Here is a 20,008-nt window from a genome sequence, read left to right on the forward strand (position 1 = left end):
CAAGCCCTACAATTCTGTGATTCTGTGATTTTAGTCATTGGAAGAATTTTTGACTGAGGACCTCACAGCTAGCTAGGTTAGAAAAGGCCTGAATGGCACTGGGGCTGAGATTTAGCCCCTGACACTGTTGGAATTTTTGCATATTATTAGGAGTGCAAATCCATCTTTATATTGTAGCCATGCATGTGATTTTCCCAAGCTGGCACGATCAGCTTTATTCTTGCCCAGTTGCCAGAAAATGTCAAGTGTCCACAAAATATTTATGAGATAGAAAATTTGTTGGAGGTGACTTATTTAATAAATAGCAGAAACAAATGCAGTCTTGCTTTTGAAGTTGAATATTCTTGGTTGTACCCTTGGAAGTGAAACTTGTGTTCCTGCAGTTTGGCACAATGACATTGTTTTAGTTTTGTTAGAAAATTAGCAATTAGCCATTTCATAGCATCACGGAATCGTTGGAGTTGGAAGGGACCCTTAAAGGCCATCCAGTCCAACCCCCAGCAATGAACAGGGGGCAATGAATAAGCACATTATACATCCATTGCTCGCTCTGTATAGAAATATGCACACTAGGCACTCACTGAATTTTTATACACGCACAAGAGTTGTTGGCTAAATGCAGTCCATACTAAGACTGATGTGATTTTGACTAAACTACTGTATGAATTGATATTGAAGAGGACATAAAACTTAATCCATCAATGCATTCAAATAGAAAATCATTATTCTTACGCAATCAATGTACAAAATGCAACTTCTGTTTCACGTTTCTGTTATTTTTATTGAACAACACCAGTTAAAAAGAAAATCAAGTACAATGTAATTAAATGCTAATGTAATTAAATGTGCCAGCATAGCAAATACCCATGTAGTAGTCACTGATGAGAGGTGATCACTGTAGCCCAACATCAATCCATTATGTTTTTATTGTAAACAATCTAATTCTTGGGCTTCCTGTGACAGCGTGATAGCAAGTATGTGGCTTTCTGTTGCCTGTTTCTCTACAAGCCAGATACAAGAAGTTGGTCAGCTCTGGAATTATACTCAGCAGCTGGGGCAAAAAAGAAAAAAGTAATACTAACGCATAAATAAATCTTCTGGGACTTCTCAAGGTTTGTATTTTGCATTAGTGTGAAGCACATATTGTGCATGATAGTGAAGTTAAAAATACAGTTTGTAGAAGGATGGGCCGCTGAACTTCATATCCTTCGTTCTATTTGCAGGTACCGAAATGAACGTGAATATCAGCAGAAGCTAAAAGAGACCCTTGAACGCCTGAATAAGGTAAACCTGGGGAAATGGAAAAGCAAAGGTCTTTGTCAGTTTTTCTCTTTGATTTTTTGACTGTTAGGAACCTTTGAGAATTCCTACTGGTGCCTAGCTGCTTTTTATCTGAATTTGTTTAAAGCATCAGTGTCAGCAGAATGGAAAGTTCCACATGAGCACAGTCAGAAGGAAGGTATGGGTAAAGACCCAGCAAAGTGGGAAAGAAAAAAAGAACTTTTCATTGCCATTTTTTCTTCCATTTCTAGTTTTAAAGTATCTTCTACCCAAGAGATCTCATGCACACCCTGTTTATACATATATATATATATATATTTGCTTTGTGCTGGCTGTTAACCTGTCATAGCCAGCCAACCTCTCCATGGTGGGTTGGGGCAAGGATAGACACAGGAAAGGCTGACACCACCCACCCAGCATGGCCCTACATCCTTGTTCTGTACATGGAAAAGGAGAAAGAAGTATTGCTGTCCAGAGCCCATAGTCACCATGTCCAGCTGCCATCATGCTGCAGTGCTCTAAGGAGCAGTGCAAGGATTTATTTTAGCTGTCATATAACTACTTCACAGAAAATCTCTTGAACACAGGAGGCTCTGTCCAAATTTTCCTTTTATTTAAGGTTATATGTCATTTTAAAGTTATTTCTAGTGCTTTAGAAATAGGAAGAGGAGCACCGTAGTGGCATGCATACGGATATTCAAAGCAAGGATGTAGTGTTAATAAAGCCAGAAGGTGTTAAGGCAAGTAGGCTGAGGCAGAGCCAGGATTATAACCCTCATCTTCTGTTGAAGTCTTAATTAGTTTTGTGGTCTTAATGACAGTTACCTTCTTGATATGCATTGGCAAAGAACTTTTCCAGTCTAGCTCTTGCATTTACGTTCTTTGCCGCTGCTTACAGACAGTCATCTTAATATAGGGCTAAATATGTGTTTGCAATGATGCTGGTGTCCCATTTTGTTGAGTTTGTTCAGGCCGAGGATCACTGGTGTTTAAGAATACTCCAGTGGGTTACTTAGTGCCTATTTCTAAAGATGTAGTTCAAAACAGGTGCTGTATTTTGCATGACGGAAGATTTCAGATCGGGAATGATGTTCTAGAAATGTTACAGAGCCTGTAATAAAACAGAAAGTTGTTGAATTACAGGGGAAAAATGTCTTAGAGGAATACTTCAGGCAAATGCTTATATGGCTAATCTAACCAGATGGGATGGCAAGGAAAGCCTGATTCTGGTTATACAGCACATGCTGTCCACAGCCCATAGCCTTGTCCTCGGGACTTCGTGAATTTTTCAGTAAGACCAGGGACTTGGAGGATCTACTGTCTAGCACACCTTTAGAGCAATACCAGATGGCTCCTGCATTCATTTTGGGACCTACTGTTGAAATTTGTGTTGATTCTTCTGCATTCAGTGTGATTTTGCAAATTCATGTTTAGGTGCATTTAGTAGTTCCATTTAGAAGACAACTCCTCTCTGAATTTGAGTCTACACACAGGGGCAAGAAGAGCCCATTTATCATTGTTATGGAGAGTGAAGATCATACAGCCCACGATAAGACTGGAGAAAATATGTTTGTTGCTAAGTACATTCAGGTTTCTAAACAAAAAGAAGGCACAAAAGATCATGATTTGTTCCTTTCCTAGTGCAACATGAGAAATGGTTACGCAGAGCTGCTGTTTCCTGAACTAATCTCGAAAGAATATTAATAATAATAATAAAAAATGGTCAGAGAAAAGATAAAAGTTTACTAACGTATTTAGGAAGTTTCCAGACCAGGTCTGTGGGACAGCCCAATTCATTCTCGTTTTGCTAATAGCTTTCACCTAAGTGTCTAAGTGAAGGAAGATGCAGTATATCTTTCCCCAGTTCTGTTTGTCACAGCTTACCCTTCATCTTCTGTAGTGAGAAACAATTGGCGGTGGATTTTTTCCTCCCCCAAGATAAATGGGAGGAGATGTTTTGTGTGAGCACAGTCACAATTGCATGTTCTTTATATATAATTAAGAAAATGTGTTTTAGCTTTTCCATCTCCAATGAGCTGTAGACCTCTTGCATCAATACTATTTTTCAAAGTGCTAGCAGAGCTCTCATGCACCCTGTGAACTCTTAAAAACATTGGTGGAGGTCAGTATTTTGTAAGGCATAGCTGGAGCGGCTGGGTCCATCTTCATTTCTCCTCTCAGCTGATTTGTGGCTGAAGAAAAGAGGATTGACGGACTGCTCCGGGCACAGCCAATGTGATCTTGAGCTGCAGGAAGCATTTTTAACCCAGGCTACAGCTAGGCTGCTCCTTGCTTGCAGCTGCTCCTTGCTTTGGGGCACCAAACAGTGAAGAGGACACGGTTGACTGTATGCATAGTGCCCAAGATATAGCCTAGAAATGTGCACAAGCAGATGTAAGCATTTGCCTTTTCAGAGAGAAGGAGAATCAGTTTGGAAATCAGCAAACAGCGGCTCTGGTGATGCTTCTTTATCACTTGGATCAACTTTTTGGAATCAGCACCTAAGGCAGAATGGTTTTTGCTTGGAAGCGGAGCGAATAGCAAATGCTGCAAAGTTCAGGAGCAGATCTGTAGGCGCTGTATTGTTTTATTATAAGGCATTGTCAATGAAATAGTCTGTTTGAAAGAAGGAGAAAAAGGGAGAATTTTTTCCCTTTAAAGGAGTGTTTGGAAAGCTGACCACTGCTTTTGCTTACTACTTGCAGAAATATGTGCTTACCTAAGGGCCGAGGGGCTTTTTTGGCTGCCCACAAGCCTCCTAACATCACCATTGTTGCACTGATCTTCTACTCAATGGGATGCAGAAAAGCAGGGTGCAGTCATGATGACTGGCGAACGTGCTGGTCTGAGTGAGCTGCTGCCTCACAAAGCAGAGATGGCTCTGGAGCAGAGTGGGTCCATGGGCAGCCTCCCATTGCGTCAGCAGGCCTGGCTGGGAGGCTTGGCAGCATAATGAAACAGCAGCATCTGCGCATTTTTGGAATAGCGCGTGCTGTGCATATTAAAAAAGAACAATTCCTTTCTACCAGTCACATGCTGTGCCCGTAGATTTTAGCATTTTATCTTCAACCCATGATCTGCTCACTGAGACAGAATTACACAGTAATGGCACGTCCATCGTTTCAAAGGGGCACCTTTTAGTCTTGTTATCTTACTCACAAGAGTCAAAAATCTCTTGCTCTCGAAAAGCAACATGAGGGGTGACACTGGCTCAGCTCTCCTCCTCTTTAAACTTTCCCTTTTCTAAAAAAGTTGGAAGCTGGGGAAGGAATGCATACCCTCATGTTTTGGTACGATGGCTTGCTGCTCAGTGGGGATTTTTCAGCTATAGTAGTCAGGATTTATATCCACCACTTTTCAGTCCAATGAGCTATGCAGTCAGAGTCCTGTGAGGTATGGCGAAGTTTTCTGAGAAACAAAAATTGAGAAACATCAACTTTGGGACTACCATGAGTGACAATGATGGTGAAATTCAGGTTTCTTGGTCTGATCTTATCTCTAGCGCTGAGGATGAGTTTGAGACTTTGACATACAAATAACAGAAAGTTCTGCAGCAGACCAACTTTTTGGGGCTTGCTCATCTGTCATTTTTAGTTCCAGAAATGGCTTCGAGTCTGACAAACATTTGTGATATATGAAATAACGCCAAAAGGAGAAGTGGAAATAGTTTGGACCAGTCTGTTTGTTTTCAAGGGGACATTTCACTGAGAATATTAAAAATGACTCAAGATGCCCTATCATAAGCACTAGAGAAATCAATGCTTTACTCTGTTGATGTCATCTGTTTAAGATTCATGCCCCACTGCAGTCTTTTAGCATCACCAACCAGTATTTCACTGTGTCTATTACTAGGATCCCAGCATTCATAAAGCATACAGTAAGCATATTTTGACACTGCCTATGCTAAATTGTACCATAAATTATATTTATGCAGAAAAGCAGTGTGTACAATGTGTACACGATATATAAAATGCTTATTGTTCATTGCTTTCAAAATATTTTTATTTCTCCCAGTAGACTTTAGTTCTCCATACACCAGTGAAGCGACTCACATGGTGGATCAGTGGCACTCCAGCCCTATGTACTGTCTGCATGTCCATGTCTCTCTGTGCGTTGTAGGAAGCGGATGAAGCCCTGCTGTGCAACCTGGAGCTGCAGATCGAGTCCCAGTTCCTGCAGGATGACATTAATGCCACAAAAGACAGATATAAGAAGGTAACTGGCTGGATTTGCCATCTTTTTTAGAGCTTTCTTCTAGAGACTTGTGTGAAGCTTTATCCTTCTCCGTGGTCTGTTCTAGTGGCCAATAAAAGGAAATCCAGTTTGTGTTTTAATGTGTAATTTATATATAGTCAGTGATCAAAACAGCAATAACTGGGTGGCTGAAGGCATTTGAGTTGACTTACTCAGAATCCAGTATCTATACCAGTAGCAATGTTTTCAATTTCTTGACCTGTTACCATGATGTGGGTCCTTTCCAGCTGAGGATATTCTGCGATTCAACCCAACAAGCTGATCAGGCTGTCTTACATTTCATGCTAGGAAGCTGTTGGGTTTGCAAAAGGGAGGATCCTGATTTTCTAGGCTAGAACATTCTGGTTAGTCAGTGGACATTATCCTGTGGCTGTATGATTAAGTTGCTGCCAACTCTAATACATGCATTCCCCTTCTCCTTGGGAGGGCAGTGGGGTCTTGCAGCAGGCCAGAGTCTCATCTTTGCCACTTTTGAAAGAAGAAGCTTCTCTTTTTAGATCACATGCAAAGATATTGTTTGATCCTCATTTTGAAAATTTACTGTAAAACTAGAAGTCACATCGCCTTTAATTAAGACTGTACTACATTGTAACCTAGACACATACCTGTAATACCCCAAGCACAGTAAAACTATAAGGACACAAGCAGTTTAAACCAAGCCTAAAATTACTTGGCAAAAACAAGTCTTAACATGATCTGAACTTCCATGTGTTGGAATAAATAAATATCTAGCAGTAAGACTCAGAGTAGAGCATTACAGGCAGCTGTGATATTTTCTGACAAATGTCTTTTGCCTTGCCATAGAACCTCATGGAAATCCAGACCTATGTCAACATTTTACAGCAAATCATCCAGACAACCCCTCGCGTGTCCCCTATAACTACTGGCATATCTGAGGTAAGTGTTGCTGTTGGTAAATGCATGCTGCAGGGTCTGTACTAAGTGAAAAATAATCCATGTTGATTCTTAAAGTATACCAGATCTCCCAGCTAGTTAGATGAAAAGTGCAACAAATGTGGTTAAGTACTGAATATTGATTATGGGAAAAAAACTAATTGTAGCTTTGGGAAACCAAAGTGAACAAGAGAAGGGACAACGTGTTACAGGTGCATGTCAGCATGGGTGTTAACTGCAAAAACGGTAAGATCAAAGGTGGTGGAAGTAGTTGTGCTTCTGGTGTGAGCTGGAGCTGGCAGGATGTATGCACATATACAGAGAGAGTAAATCTTGTGACGAGGCATGATGTGAATAACTGTAGATAAATAGCTACAAACAGGATGAAAACTTGGTAATTCACACCAATCTGAGTAGCTGCCTGAAGGACATTTATTAGAAGACACAAACAGTCTACTTTCAGCACAAGCTGTGCTTTTACAGCACCGCTGTATCACAGCTTTTATTTTTTGTCATGCCAGAAGGGCTTTCTTGAGGTTCAGTACCCAACTTTTCAGTTGTCTGTTGTCATTTTCTGTTTGTGTTTATGGATTATTTTCAGTGGTAACTTTATATAATTGAAACTTAAATTCCTGCATATGTTTTCTTCCAACCAGGAAAAACTTGTAGCAGAAAGGAGGATCCCTGTTCTTCAGAGCCAGCTGGAGGAATACAAGAGCATCCTCTGCCAGCTACAGGCTCAAAAGTACAAGTTGCAGACAGAGGTACTGCTATTGTTAGACATAAATGCAACCATGACTCTACGGTTTCTATGGACACATTAAAAACTGAAAGGTGAAAGAGGAGAGGACAGAGGGGAAGGAGATGGAGCAGCAGGAAGAGGCTACAGTGAACAGAAACCAGTTATGTAGAACTGCATATGGCACATCTGTGAAGTGGAATGTTTTCTTTGTAGATAGATAGGACTGGAGAATGATCACCACATCCCCTCCAGGTGCAGCTTCTTTTAGGCCTCAAGATGTGAGTCCTCTGTATATGTGAGTGAGGATGATTGTAGTGGCATAAAATAGCTTTTGGTGGGATTTTGAACTCCTTTTTACAGCCACAGCAGCAGCTGAGTGTATTTTTTCTCACCATGTTACTCTCGGACAGCAATACCCCTGGTCTTTTCCTCAGACTCTTTCTCAAGTCTGATGCTTTGGTGGAAAGGACACATGGGCTCTGGGAAGGGCAAGAATCAATAGAGTAACAAGTGAGACTGTAAGTCCATGTAGATTTGAGGAGAAAATCAGCCATCTCCTGGCACCTGAAGAAGCATGCTGTGTGGAAAATTAATCATGCTGCTTTCAAAATCAAATCTTCATATCTCATTACATCTTAATTGATTTGTTCTCAGGCCTTAAAGTTAAATAACTTTAGGTGTGGGAGTTACTTGTGACAATGAAGGCTGGATCTGATGGCTGAATTGTCACTGAGGTCCTTTGCTTTCCATTTTCCTAACATGACAACTGTGTTGCAGTGAGTTTATCAGTTCCACCTTCTTAGCACTGAACCTGTACACTCATCAGCGCTCTTACACCACAGTATAACTGAATCAGTGCTAAGGGAATTAGATCCTAAATTTATTCTCTTAAAAGGTTTCTGGAAATCCTGCCTGTAAAATGCAGAAATCATTCAATTATTAAAGAACCCATTAACCAGTTGTAGCCCTGTCACATTTTTGTGCATCTCTTTAATAAAGGATGCTTGCAACGGGAAAAAATCCCAAGTGATAGATGAACTATAGCAAATAGCCAAACAGCAGATGAAAATGAGAACAGATTTGGTGAAACAGCCCACATGTTTAGTTCCATCCCTTGCTTTGGAAGGACCTCATCGCCACCTCCTGGTTAGTGTACATCTCAGTGACTGGCACTTCAAACTTACTGCACATATATTACTTTTGTTTGCCTCTATGTGTTGGCAGCACAGCTCAACAGATCATGTCTTGCCTTGAATCGCCTTTGTAATAATTATGAGATGGGGATACCCAATAATTCAGAGCTGATTCTGTTACTCACCATCTTTGTTTGCCAGACAACTATGCTGGAGCAAGCGATAAAAAACACCCAGGAGAGTTACGACGACGAAATTCAGCTTTACAACGAGCAGATTGAGAACCTCAGGAAGGGGATAGAAGAAGCAGAGAGGACCTTGGAGAAGTACACGACTGACTGCCGCCAGCTGGTGATCTACCAGCAGTCCCTGGAGAACGAGCTGGAGCGCTACAAGCGAATCATTGAGAACGAGGACAGCCGGTAAGGCTGGGTTCCTGCACTCTGTTGGAGGGCCCAGGGGTCTCTCTTACTACATTTGGAAAAAAAAACAAACAAACCCAAACCTGTAGTATTTTCAAGGGCATTTGATCTACCTATGGTCATTTCACATCTTTCATTGGTATTTTTCCAACAACAGTCTACATAGATGCAAAACCTGCTCACGTCCCTACCAAAGAGTCAGGGCCGTTCTGTGCTTCTCCTTTCAGTGTGCAGAGGTCAGAACCGTATGGAAGCCAACTGAATGCCCTCTCTGCTGCCTATGTGCAGTCAACCTTGCTGAACATTCTGGGCAGGCTCATGGGGCCCTGGGCAGGGAGGGCAAACATCCTGCAACGCGAATTTCTCCTCCACAGCAAATTCATAGCAAGGAGGGGAACAGAGTGCAAGAAGTGTGCAAAGCTTTGGATTGTGTTGAGGTCTACCGAGGAGCTCTGGCACCCTCTAGTGTCAAACGTCAGCCTCTCCTGAGGCTGACTTTCCGCATCTCATGTTGGACGGTGCGTTCTGATGAGGGGTATCCGCTAGGGTCGTTTTCTGCACCGAAAGCCTTGTCTTGGCCCTCTCTCCTGGCTGCGGGAGGAGCTGCAGCTCGAGGCTAGGCACAGAGATACCCATCAGAGTGTCTTCACATCCCCCCAGCAGGCGGAAATACTCTCTCAAATTCTGGCAGAGCAGACTGGTAAGGCCATGGATGTGATTTCATATAAGCCAGCCTCTCATTGTTTTGTTGTTTTCTTTTGTTTTAATTTTTAACCCTTAATACAACCAACTCCACAAATATTTTCCAAAAAAGACTGCTCAGTTTTCCTCTTGCCCTTCTGAAGTCAGGCATTAGCAGGCATTAGTCTATACATTGTCTGTTGTCTAGACTAATGTCTAAACATTACCAAAATTCATATTTTACTGTCCAGCTTTTACAAAGTGATGATATCATTTGATGAATACAATCTCTGACACGTTCAGAGAGCTTGTGCTGTTCAGGAAAGATTTGTCAGTCCTTCGTTCTTTGAAAAATCACATCTATTTCAGTTACCTCAAAGAGAAAAATCCCCACTGCACAGAGACCTCCAAGAGGTTTGGCTGTAGGAGAACTTAGGTGATACCATTGCAGCCATTATTTTTTCCTTTGATACAAAGTTACTTTCATACTGTAGAGATTAAATAACGTATATGAACATATCTTGGATACGAGATGCTAAGGCAAAGGATAGCATTTTTTCTCTGAGATACTCAGCCAGCTCCAGGGTAAACAGAAAAAAGCTGCCTTGTTGCAGAGGGTCACTGAGGCAACTGATTGAAAAAGCTGCATGTGCAGTTTTGCATTTCCTTCACAGGACTGTACTGGGGACTGTTGTATAAGTTGGTTTCAGTTGAAGCAAATTTTATGGTTCAAGACTTCTCCCATGTACTGACAAGCTCAGAAACCATGGCAGCTGACTAATCTTGTGGCTTCTGATTTCTTTGCCAAAGAGGAGTTCAGCATGGGAACAGCTCTTTATCAATAGCTTAAATATTTCTGACTTTTCAGTACTTAGAGACTTGCTAAGGCTTTTTTCCTCTCCCATGACAGAAGAAGCCGCTCTTAAATGATATAAAAGGAAAAACAAACCTGTGCCTGTTGATGTGTGGCTGTCTGCTTTCTCATTTGCATCATATTGCCCCTTCTTCTGGAGCAGGTCTCGTTGTCCCTGTTTTGTCCCAAGCACTGCTGGAGGCTAACATACAGCAGCTCTTGCAGAGGCACAGCTTTGGATAGGCATAGATGGATAGTTTGCCATTCAAATCTTCCCTTCAAGATGTTATGATAAATTACAACCTCATGCTGCAGTTCTTTACTATCTGTGTACATCCCAGCTCTTGTGGAGGCTCTGTAGCTGTGCTGCTCTCACCACTCTTTTTATAACTCCTCACCGCAGAGAAATATATTCTTCCTTCAGTCTCCATGTTTAGTTTTGCACAATTTCACTTGCTCACGGTGGAAATGAGGGGGAGAGGTCTGACTGTTGCGCGTCTTCTCCGGCAGGTTAAACTCTGCTATAGCAGGAACGCCAGTCACACTCTTCACGCAGATCTATAGACCTGTCCAGCCTCAAGCTTCGAGGGGAAGAGGTAAACCTTGACATGTCTTCCTGTGTCTGTCATGAGCAGCATCACTGTAATTTAAGCTGTTTTTCCATTTGTCTTTCATACAAACACCAGGTGTGACAACCTGACTTCAAGGCTTGCTTGCTAAGTGAATGCAGCAATTTCAGCTTTCCTCAGCAGGCTTTGAGACAAGCTGTCCAAGGCCAAAACTCCAACCAACTAATTTCTTTGCTTATTTTTGGAATTTTCTACTTAGGCCAATCAACAGAACCCAGTCAAAAGGCACCTAAAACTACTGAAGGACTGGAGTTTGTTTTGCTGACTTGTTGCAAATTGACTTCAGCTATGTGGAGACAGTGTCAGCAGACTGGCAGAGAACACTTTTTGGTCATATGTTTATGGGCCATAGCAGGTTAAAAAGACTGCAAAGATCTCCAAGTCCAACCCCAACCTGTCCCCTCCATGCTCTCTAACCACATCCCTCAGTGTCACATCTCCACAGATCTTGACATGGTTACTTCTAAATAAGGTGTTTCTATGGTGTTGTGGGATTGCCTGTTTGATTTAGGATGCTTGTAACCTTGTGACTAGGGACAGGACCAAATAGAAAGGACACACTTTACAAGAAGAGAATTTACAGGTGTAAACTAACTGTTCTAACTGTTCTGTGAAATGTAGCTCTTCTAATGGAAAGGGATCCATAAAGAATGAGGCCATACGCTCAGGTTACAGATGTGGTTATCTCAGATGAAAAATGACTGCTTGGCCAAGGGGGCCCCAGCAAAAGAAGAAGCTGTCAAATGTGCTAGTGGGAAGTGTGCTCATGTTTGCTGCTGCATTCAGCTCTCTAACTGAGGCAGTGAGAGGAAGAGATGGCTCCAGCATTTGCAGCAGCTGTGTTCAGGACTGTCTGTTGTTTGCTTTGTTTTTGTTCTCCCTAGATATCACCCAGGCTATGCAAGAGATTGCCAGTGTAAAGCCCAGACAAAAAGCGCTGACAAAGAAACTTTCCAGGAAAAAGGAGATCATGTCTAAAGACATAACCGACGGGCTCTCACCTGAAAAAGTGTATGAAAGAACTGTGGAAGTTTTTGACCAAGATCAGCTGGAATTTAGACATGAAGGTTCAGTCACATGTGAACCTGGGCAGGAGGAATTAGAACTTGTTGAAAAAGAAGCAGTCCCAGAGGACGTACCGGATGGAGCCCAGATAAGTAAAGCCTTTGATAAATTGTGTAACATTGTGAGGGAGAAAATCAGAGTTTACAAGAAACCAGAGGCTAAAGCTGATTCCCACCCCAAAGGGCGTTATGTGCTGGTAACAGGGGAGGAAGGCTATGAAGAACCTTGCTTCGCATCCATCCCAGCTGGGGGAGGAATCACAGTTTCTACCAGCAATGGGAAGGTAACGATTGGTGGTGATGTGGAGCCCATACCGGAGCTGCCTGAACCTACTGAACCATCAGAAAAAGAGAAAAGGGACATCTGTGAAAGGAGAGACGAGACTGAAACCCAAGATAAACTGAAAGAGGAGGAGAAAGAAGATCTGTTTGAATGGGGCAAAATAAGGGGGAAAATTGAGCAAGTCACAAAGTATCCAGACGTCTCCGAGCCCGAGGCAGTTCCTTGCCCGGGTCTGATAAGCCCTGCTGAGCCAGGAGTACTTCAAGAGACAGAGCATGACCGAGAAGATAAACAGGGCCTCTTGTTCCGGGAAGCAGGCTTGCCTGGCTCCGTGAGCTACGAGAAGGTGGAGGTGGTGGAGTCCATCGAGAAGTTTTCAGATGACAGAATTCAGACATATGAAGAGACAGCTATGATTGTGGAGACAATGATAGAGAAGACAAGCAAGAAGAAACCGGGTGACAAAGGCTCTTAAATGACAAGCAGTCAACTTGTCTGGCATAGTTATTAAATGATGTAATTTTTTTTTCCTGATCGAATGATACAATAGTGAGATTTTTGCTGTTTGGTATGGAACAGATTGATACTTTGGTGGCAAAATTCTGTCTGATGTAGGCTCGGCTGTGTTGTAACGAATGTGAGACTGCTCCAGGACAAGAGTAATGGGCAGATCCTATGCAACTTATTTTCACAATAAGGACAAGTTGAAATCAATTACAGAGCTGCCTGACTTTCCGAAGTATCCAGGGCAGATTTGCCAGTGAGTATTCCTCTACTTCTCCTATAGCTGCCACAGGATTCCCCATCTATCAGACAGCTGCAAATGTTAACTTGTGACACCCGATTCATTAAATAAAAGCTTTGCCTTCTACAGAAAGTACCCACTGTGGCTGTGTGTTGCCTTTACTGTTGAATAACAGGCTGTATTGCTAAAAGTTAACAAACAGATGTGCAGGAGTCTTTCCAAAGGAGGAGCTGGAAATTGAGTTCTCTAACCCATTCCAAATCTCTCTCACTCGCTGTCTTTAACTAGAGGTGACCTTGGGCAGAACACTCTTTTTGGATTTGAAGACAAACCTGCTGTGCTTGAAATGAGCTCGTACTGCACATCTACTCAGAATAGAAATTGAAGTGCCACCAAAATAAAGCAGGGGAAAACCCTTCTAAAATACTCTAAAGGTGTTATTTTTTCCTTCACCAGTATGACTGAGGCATTTATGAGAGCAAACAAGCTTTTGCGCAGACTGCAGGCAGTTCAAAAGACTCTTCATTTTGTTTGTTTCATTTTTCTTGTTGCTTATTTCCTTGGATTGTAGCATTGTACAGAGTCTGATGCTGCCACGTGATCCTGTTGCATCCCGGTCACTTGCAGTGCCACAGAGCTCCATGGGAACAAGGGCTCCTTGTCCATGTGCCTGGAGAAGCATGAAGCAGCACTCCTGCATCAGATTCTTACAGCTTCCAGAAATCCTTGACTCAGGAAAAAGACAAGAAAAAAAAAAAGGGAAAAGAAAAAGCAAAAGAAACCTTTGTGCATGTGCTAGTGTAGAGCACTATCTGAAATAAGGCCCGAATTCTGTTATGCTCTCTGAGCTGCCAGCCACAACCATGGCAGCAGACAGTGGGCAGATCGTCGTATTTCTCTAAACATATAAAGAAAAAAATACTGGGAAGTTATTGTTCATAATGACAATGATGCAATGTGTAGTAAATCTCACGATTTATGGATTATCCACTGCTTTAATGCAGACTCTCAAACACTAACGCTGAGACATAGCAGTGAAATGTGTGAGCATTTATTCAGGAAAGCCTGGGATAAGACATAGGTTACTGCTGACACACTGTCACCTCAGTGATAAGAAGAACTAGATGAGGAGATTTCCAGCTGTCTTCTACTGCTGCAGGAATGGTAAGAAATCACAGCTGTGGTTATTTTAAAATCACACATATGCTGCACTATGGGGGCATGTGTGCTTAAAACCTACTCAGAAAATATGGGTCGGAGGTAGAGGGAAATAGGATTTTTTGTGGATCAAAGTGCTCCAAATAGTAGAGAAAAATACTGCTGTGGTAGATCCTATTACTTCCTCCGGGCCAGAACTGCCACTGTGTATGAGACAGTGCAAAATTGTCAGTGTCTTCCTTGAGCATCCTCTTCCCCACTGATAGCAGCAATTCAGCAATCACACATCTGCAGAGCTTCCCTTGGAGCCACTGGGTTTGAACCATGTAAGCAATGCCCAATGGTCTTTCCAGCCTGCATCCTTGATCTTCTCTATCCCACCCTGACAACAAAGTTAACACCAGGCATGCTGCTCTTCTCTTGTTCCTGTCCATTCTTGCAGGATCGTGTTTGTTTTTTCAGTAACCAAGGTGGGATGTAAATTTCCTTATCAGTATGAGAAGCAGGAGGTTAGGAAATCACCTCGCTGACAGCACAGTGCCATCAGATAAGCAATGATGATAGGATGTGCCAATTTACAACAGCTCTTTATCTCACTTGGATTAAACAATATTCACCTGTTTCAAGAGTGTCAACTTCCCCCTGATTATAAAAGCTAACAAATTAACTTTATTTCCCATCAGCAATATCATGAAAACTTAGTTAACTTGACATATTTTTCAGTGATTCCCCTGATGCAAAAATTCTGAAGAATCTGAAGTAATCTCTATGTTGCATATACAGGTAGCTTTAGATGTGTACCCATAGCAAAACCCACCATTTCTGTTTATCACTCATTATTGTGGTCTTTCACTTCACACAGTATGTCAACATTAGGAAAATATGATCAATCATAGCATTTTGCTGCTAAATAAGTTATTTAATGATTGAACGGAATTGCAAAATTACATGAATGCAATGGAAAGAGATGCACACATTCATTTAAGATTTCCATGTGGACTTTTCTTATTCCACATTCCAGAAATCCATAAATATCTTCCAGTTTTATCTGTTTCTTTGAACACACACATGCAAAAGGTAATGAGGTGTGAGTATGTGTTATACATTACGTACTGTATGTATTCTTTAGGTATTTATAAGGAAATGTATGTAACATACTCTGAGTATACATATTGTATGTAATACAAAGGTACCACAGGGATGTTCTATGCACCTAGACTTACAGGAGTATGCATAAATACACATATATGTGGTAAATTCTTCCCTCTGATATGCATATGATGCTCTTTCTGGTGCCTTCCCTGAACACCTCCTGCTGTCAGTGTGGGCCCTTCAATTCCAAACAGACACGAGCAAGCCTGTCCCCAAGCCTTTTGGGTTATGCCTCCCAGTCATGGTTTGAAGCAGGCCTGTCTTGTCCTTGGCTTAATTCTTAAATCTGCAGGTTAAACACAGCTGACACTGTAATGTATCAGAACAAATAACAAAGAGTGCTTTAAAAACAGAAACCACACAGGGGCTGGTTCTTGTCCTTCTGACACCTGTGTTATCCAAATATGACCCTACTGTCTCTGCATGTAGTGCAGAACCTCTGAACAGCATGAGGCTGCTTGTCTGGGGTTTACAACGTAATTCACAAAGACTGTGAGTAGATTTAGCTCTTTATTTTGCATTTGTATTTGGCAAGGAAAGAACAGGCCTGATGGAAGGATAGATGATGGATATTCACTTGAAGTAACAAGAAGTTATACATTTTTAAGTGAAACGTACGCACCATATAACCTTTGGGTTACATTTTTAATTTATTAGATAAATATTTATTTGCTTACTATGTTTCTGCCACTGCACACCTGATTAACCAGGAAAATTCTTAGTAAAACAATTTAGATGAATACTCTGTATATTAAAAATACATAATAAAACTCTGAAACCAGTCACTGCCAAAACAGTGGATGTCTAAGCAGTGGATGTTGGATCCTTCCGACATCTTAAGCACCTGCTTTACATCAATGCTTCAGTAGGTCTGCTGCTGTTACTGTGAGTGCAGTACTTGCAGAATCAAGACCCTTTATTTCTCAGGCGTTCAGTTTGGGCTCTCACACTTGAGAACCTGTAGTGGTTGTTACCTTGAGTCCACACAGAGGGGAGCGTGATGTGGCAACAGCCAGAGCAGACCCCAATGCAGGTGAGACAGACTTGCATGTGAAAGCTGAAGGTGGGACTGACACCAAAAGCAAGAATTACTGACAAATCTTCCCAAATGCACTATATTTTATTTTCCGAAGAAGGCCAACGTTGCATTACACATAAATTACATAGGCATATTTTTCTCCTTAAATATATTTGTATAACACAAAAATAACAAATCTCTATTTTTAAAAGTGAAATTTGAATTAAAATGGTTTGGGGACTCAAGCTGCGTTTTTCTTATTTCCCACAGCAATTTGCTGACAGCCAGGCTGAAAACCCCAGAAAACAGGGGTCTGAGATTGGAAATGCTGACACGGCTGCATCTTCTGCTGCTGTAGTACAGAGCATTAAGTATAGAGGTGGACAGATGCACTTTGGCACACAGGTTGCAAGAAACCTTACAGATCATTCCCTACGTACTCATACCACTGTAAGATGGTAAGCTGATCTAAATTAACAACATAATAATAACAAAAAACAACCCACTCTGAAATTTGTGCTTCTAGAATGCCCTGACTGTTTGCAATGCACTTCCCTTTATCACCTGGCCCAAGCATTGCCTTGCCTTCCTGATCACATGCTTGTTGCAGAACCATTCTGTGGCTGAAGTGCTAATGTGTATACTGTCTATGTGTTTATACTAAAGAAAACTAAAACCGGTTTCCAAAAATTGGACTGAAAATTTTTCATCTCTAGCTCATCTCTTTTTCTAGGGTCTAGTGCTATTTTGGTTGAACTCAGTGGGGAAGTTCCCACAGAAGCCCATGATTCAAAAGGAGCTGTTAGACATTCAAAGACCTCTCCAGCCAACCTCTTTGTAAATTCCCTCTTTCACAATAATTTTTTAAAATGCACCCATTATCATCATCAACAGCCAATATTAAAATTCACTTTTTTTGTTTTTTTTTTTTTTAAATACAAACAACAGATACCACAAAAATATGAAGGGAATAGCTATTGGTATGTTTACAGGTATTACCTATTTGTATGACACAAAAGAAAAATCATTTACAGTCACAAACTGTACATAGTTATTTGGTGGGGGACAATATATTTGTGGTTTAGAGTAAAAAAATGATTGCTTTGGTGGTGATTAAAATAATTATTGACAATATATAAGACTTTAAAATCAAGAAAGTGATAATTTGGCTACAGAGACGATCATTGTTATATGTCTAACACAGAGGTTTGGATAGCAGAAAGGTGAACAGAAGGATCTGGGAAAGGAAAGACACTCATGCAGAACAGCTCTAGTTCTTGCTCAGTATACTCTTCAGGCTTCTCTCCACTGCTTCATCTAATTCTTCTTCCAGCTCTTCCTTCTTGGACATGGCCAGTTTGGACTGATAATCTTTTACTATTTGGTCTATGTATGGTGCGCTCTGGGTCCCGTGCAGCATCAGTGTCCACTCCTTCAGCACACCCCGCTGCGGCACACCGCCAATAAACCCAATCTCTAGAACCCAGGTGCCTCGGGGGTCTTCTCCCCAAGTGTGCGTGGTCATGAAAGGCCATTTGTCAAAACCCACCTTGGAGTCATCATCCCTTGGACGTCGGCTCAGTAGGATGGACTTCGTTCCCATTGGCGAGGTCATGTTGATGTTGAGGTCTCCTCGCCGAGTTGAATTCACAGTTATAACTGCTTGGACGTGTTCAAGGTAACGGACAAAATTCTCCTTCCCCTCACAAGCATCAGTTGTAAGTGTGAGGACTAACTTGCCACTTGGTGGTATCTTTCTGCAGTCAAAAGATAATTAAGCAAATTAAAAGGATATTTACAGCACAATGGCTTATTCTAAAACCATTATTTATTGATGCCCTAGAGAAAAACCTGTACTGTTTGCCTCATTAATATATGAAAAGGTAAGGAAATAATAGCTGCAAACCTAACCAGAAATAAAACATTCTCTTTTTAGAAAATGATAGTAAAACCCTAATTTGAAAATACATTATGAAATGTACACCTACACAATGAGAGAAAGAATACTATTAAGAAATGCATAACTGCTACTTAAGAAACATTAACATTTACTTAATAGCTGCCTCTACTTCTCACCGCTATTATTGGGTATTTGCATAATAATGTGTTTTCAGTTAAAGAGCCATGAGTAGTCGTTGTGTCAGCCACCTCAAAAGACAGCAGCAAACTACTCTGGAGCCACTTGCACAAAAATTCAGTGCAGCAGTATTCAAGTCTGTATCCTTGCTGTGATTCGGAAACCAATGCAAATATTGAACCTCATTTCAGCTCACTTGAAAAGTATGCTTGCAAGAAAATTATTGGCCTCGAGCTGATCCCAAACAGGAGTGCTCAGGAAGGAAGCACACTTGTTTGCTGAGCTGCCAAACACGCATGCACTCACAGCGCTGTTGCACCCCACACAGCTGAGGAAACCTGGGGAAGCATTAACACTGGCCCTGTGCAAAGCAGGTTGCACACAGCACCTTCCCAGCACTCGCAGTCCTGCTCAGGACCTAGGTTTTGCAGTGAAATATGGAAGTGTGTCTCTTTCAAGGGGCACTGACTGCACTGTGTAAGTGGAATGCCTTCTCTTGAAAAGAAATGAGTGTAAATCCAACCTTTCCCTTTGCTACTGAAATAGTGCATTCTTCAGAGAGCAGTGAAAGCGTTTCATTCAAGCGTTTCCTGACTTTCAGGAAATCTCTTCCTGAGACAAGCTCTAAGTCTCAGACTAAGTCTCTTTAAGTCTCAGACTGAGACAGTCTCTAAGTATTGTTCAGCACATCACTAATACCAGCTAAGGCCTGTCTCTGTCCTCCTCTCCTAGAAGGTTGATTTCTTGGGACTACTTGCAGAGTAAATACACATTTGTGCCCAGATCCTCAAGGCATTCACTTACCTTAAACGGTCTAAAAATGTAGCATTCTGAATTTTCAGGATGTGCTACTGCAGAAGCTATAGGTATAACATAAATATTATATAGCTAAAGTATTTGAACACCTCAGTCTGATTCCCTCGAGATGCATTTTGTGTTCCTCAGCACAAAGAAAATGCGCTATATGGCAGCTGGAAGTGAAGGACATCATCTCACAGTTGCTATCTGCTTTAAATTTCTCTGCATGGGAAGCAATCTGATTTGTTATCATCTGATACCTACTTACAGTGCTTTGCCATGCTTATACCCCTGGCAGTGAATGAGGGAGGACCTCACAGTGTGAGTCTTCTCTATCAGCACCAAAATATGGTGCCCTGTTTCTGCTAATGGGTAATGCTGCTGTGGTACACACCCCTGTGCCATCACTATCTACCTAAGTATACAGGGAAAATAGATACACAAATATATGTATATATAGACATATAGAACACATATAGCAAATGCTGCTGCTGCATGATCAAACTGGAAAAACAAGTGGAAGTGCAGTTATCAAATACAAACCCATCTGGACGATGGGAGCAAACTCAATCTTTGCTTAGTAGAGCTATCTACAAGGGAAGCATATTGGATTAATTTCTTCTTATGACAGAATAATGATGCTTTCAGAAATGGCACCGAAATGTCAGATTTCAAGTGTTTCAAGACATAAATTGGCCATCATTAGGTCAATTTTTCAATAATTGAATTGAATGATAGCTGTTGTAGTCAAGTAGTATTAATTCACTTGTTGACTCATTCACTTTAGCACGCAAAGGTAATCAGAAAATAATTTGACAACCTAG

General features: G+C 41.5%; 2 protein-coding genes across 4 annotated transcripts in view; one reads left to right on the top strand and one right to left on the bottom strand.

Annotated features, from left to right (window-relative positions):
• BFSP1 (beaded filament structural protein 1) overlaps positions 1 to 13,592 on the top strand; it is an 82,852-nt gene extending 69,260 nt beyond the window's left edge. For all 3 annotated transcript variants that reach the window (XM_048937069.1, XM_048937070.1, XM_048937072.1), the window contains 7 exons: positions 1,224 to 1,284; positions 5,401 to 5,496; positions 6,340 to 6,432; positions 7,086 to 7,193; positions 8,506 to 8,726; positions 10,771 to 10,856; positions 11,774 to 13,592. In XM_048937069.1, the coding sequence (XP_048793026.1) occupies positions 1,224 to 1,284; positions 5,401 to 5,496; positions 6,340 to 6,432; positions 7,086 to 7,193; positions 8,506 to 8,726; positions 10,771 to 10,856; positions 11,774 to 12,711 (1,603 nt within the window). In that variant the 3' untranslated portion in view covers positions 12,712 to 13,592. The remainder of the gene's footprint in view (positions 1 to 1,223; positions 1,285 to 5,400; positions 5,497 to 6,339; positions 6,433 to 7,085; positions 7,194 to 8,505; positions 8,727 to 10,770; positions 10,857 to 11,773) is intronic.
• Positions 13,593 to 15,788: 2,196 nt separating this feature from the next.
• Positions 15,789 to 20,008, bottom strand: part of PCSK2 (proprotein convertase subtilisin/kexin type 2) — a 92,029-nt gene continuing 87,809 nt past the window's right edge. The window contains exon 12 of the mRNA XM_048935770.1: positions 15,789 to 18,066. Within this exon, the coding sequence (XP_048791727.1) occupies positions 17,580 to 18,066 (487 nt within the window). The 3' untranslated portion in view covers positions 15,789 to 17,579. The remainder of the gene's footprint in view (positions 18,067 to 20,008) is intronic.

This window comes from Lagopus muta, chromosome 2 (assembly GCF_023343835.1).
Source record: "Lagopus muta isolate bLagMut1 chromosome 2, bLagMut1 primary, whole genome shotgun sequence".
Lineage (NCBI taxonomy): Eukaryota > Metazoa > Chordata > Aves > Galliformes > Phasianidae > Lagopus > Lagopus muta.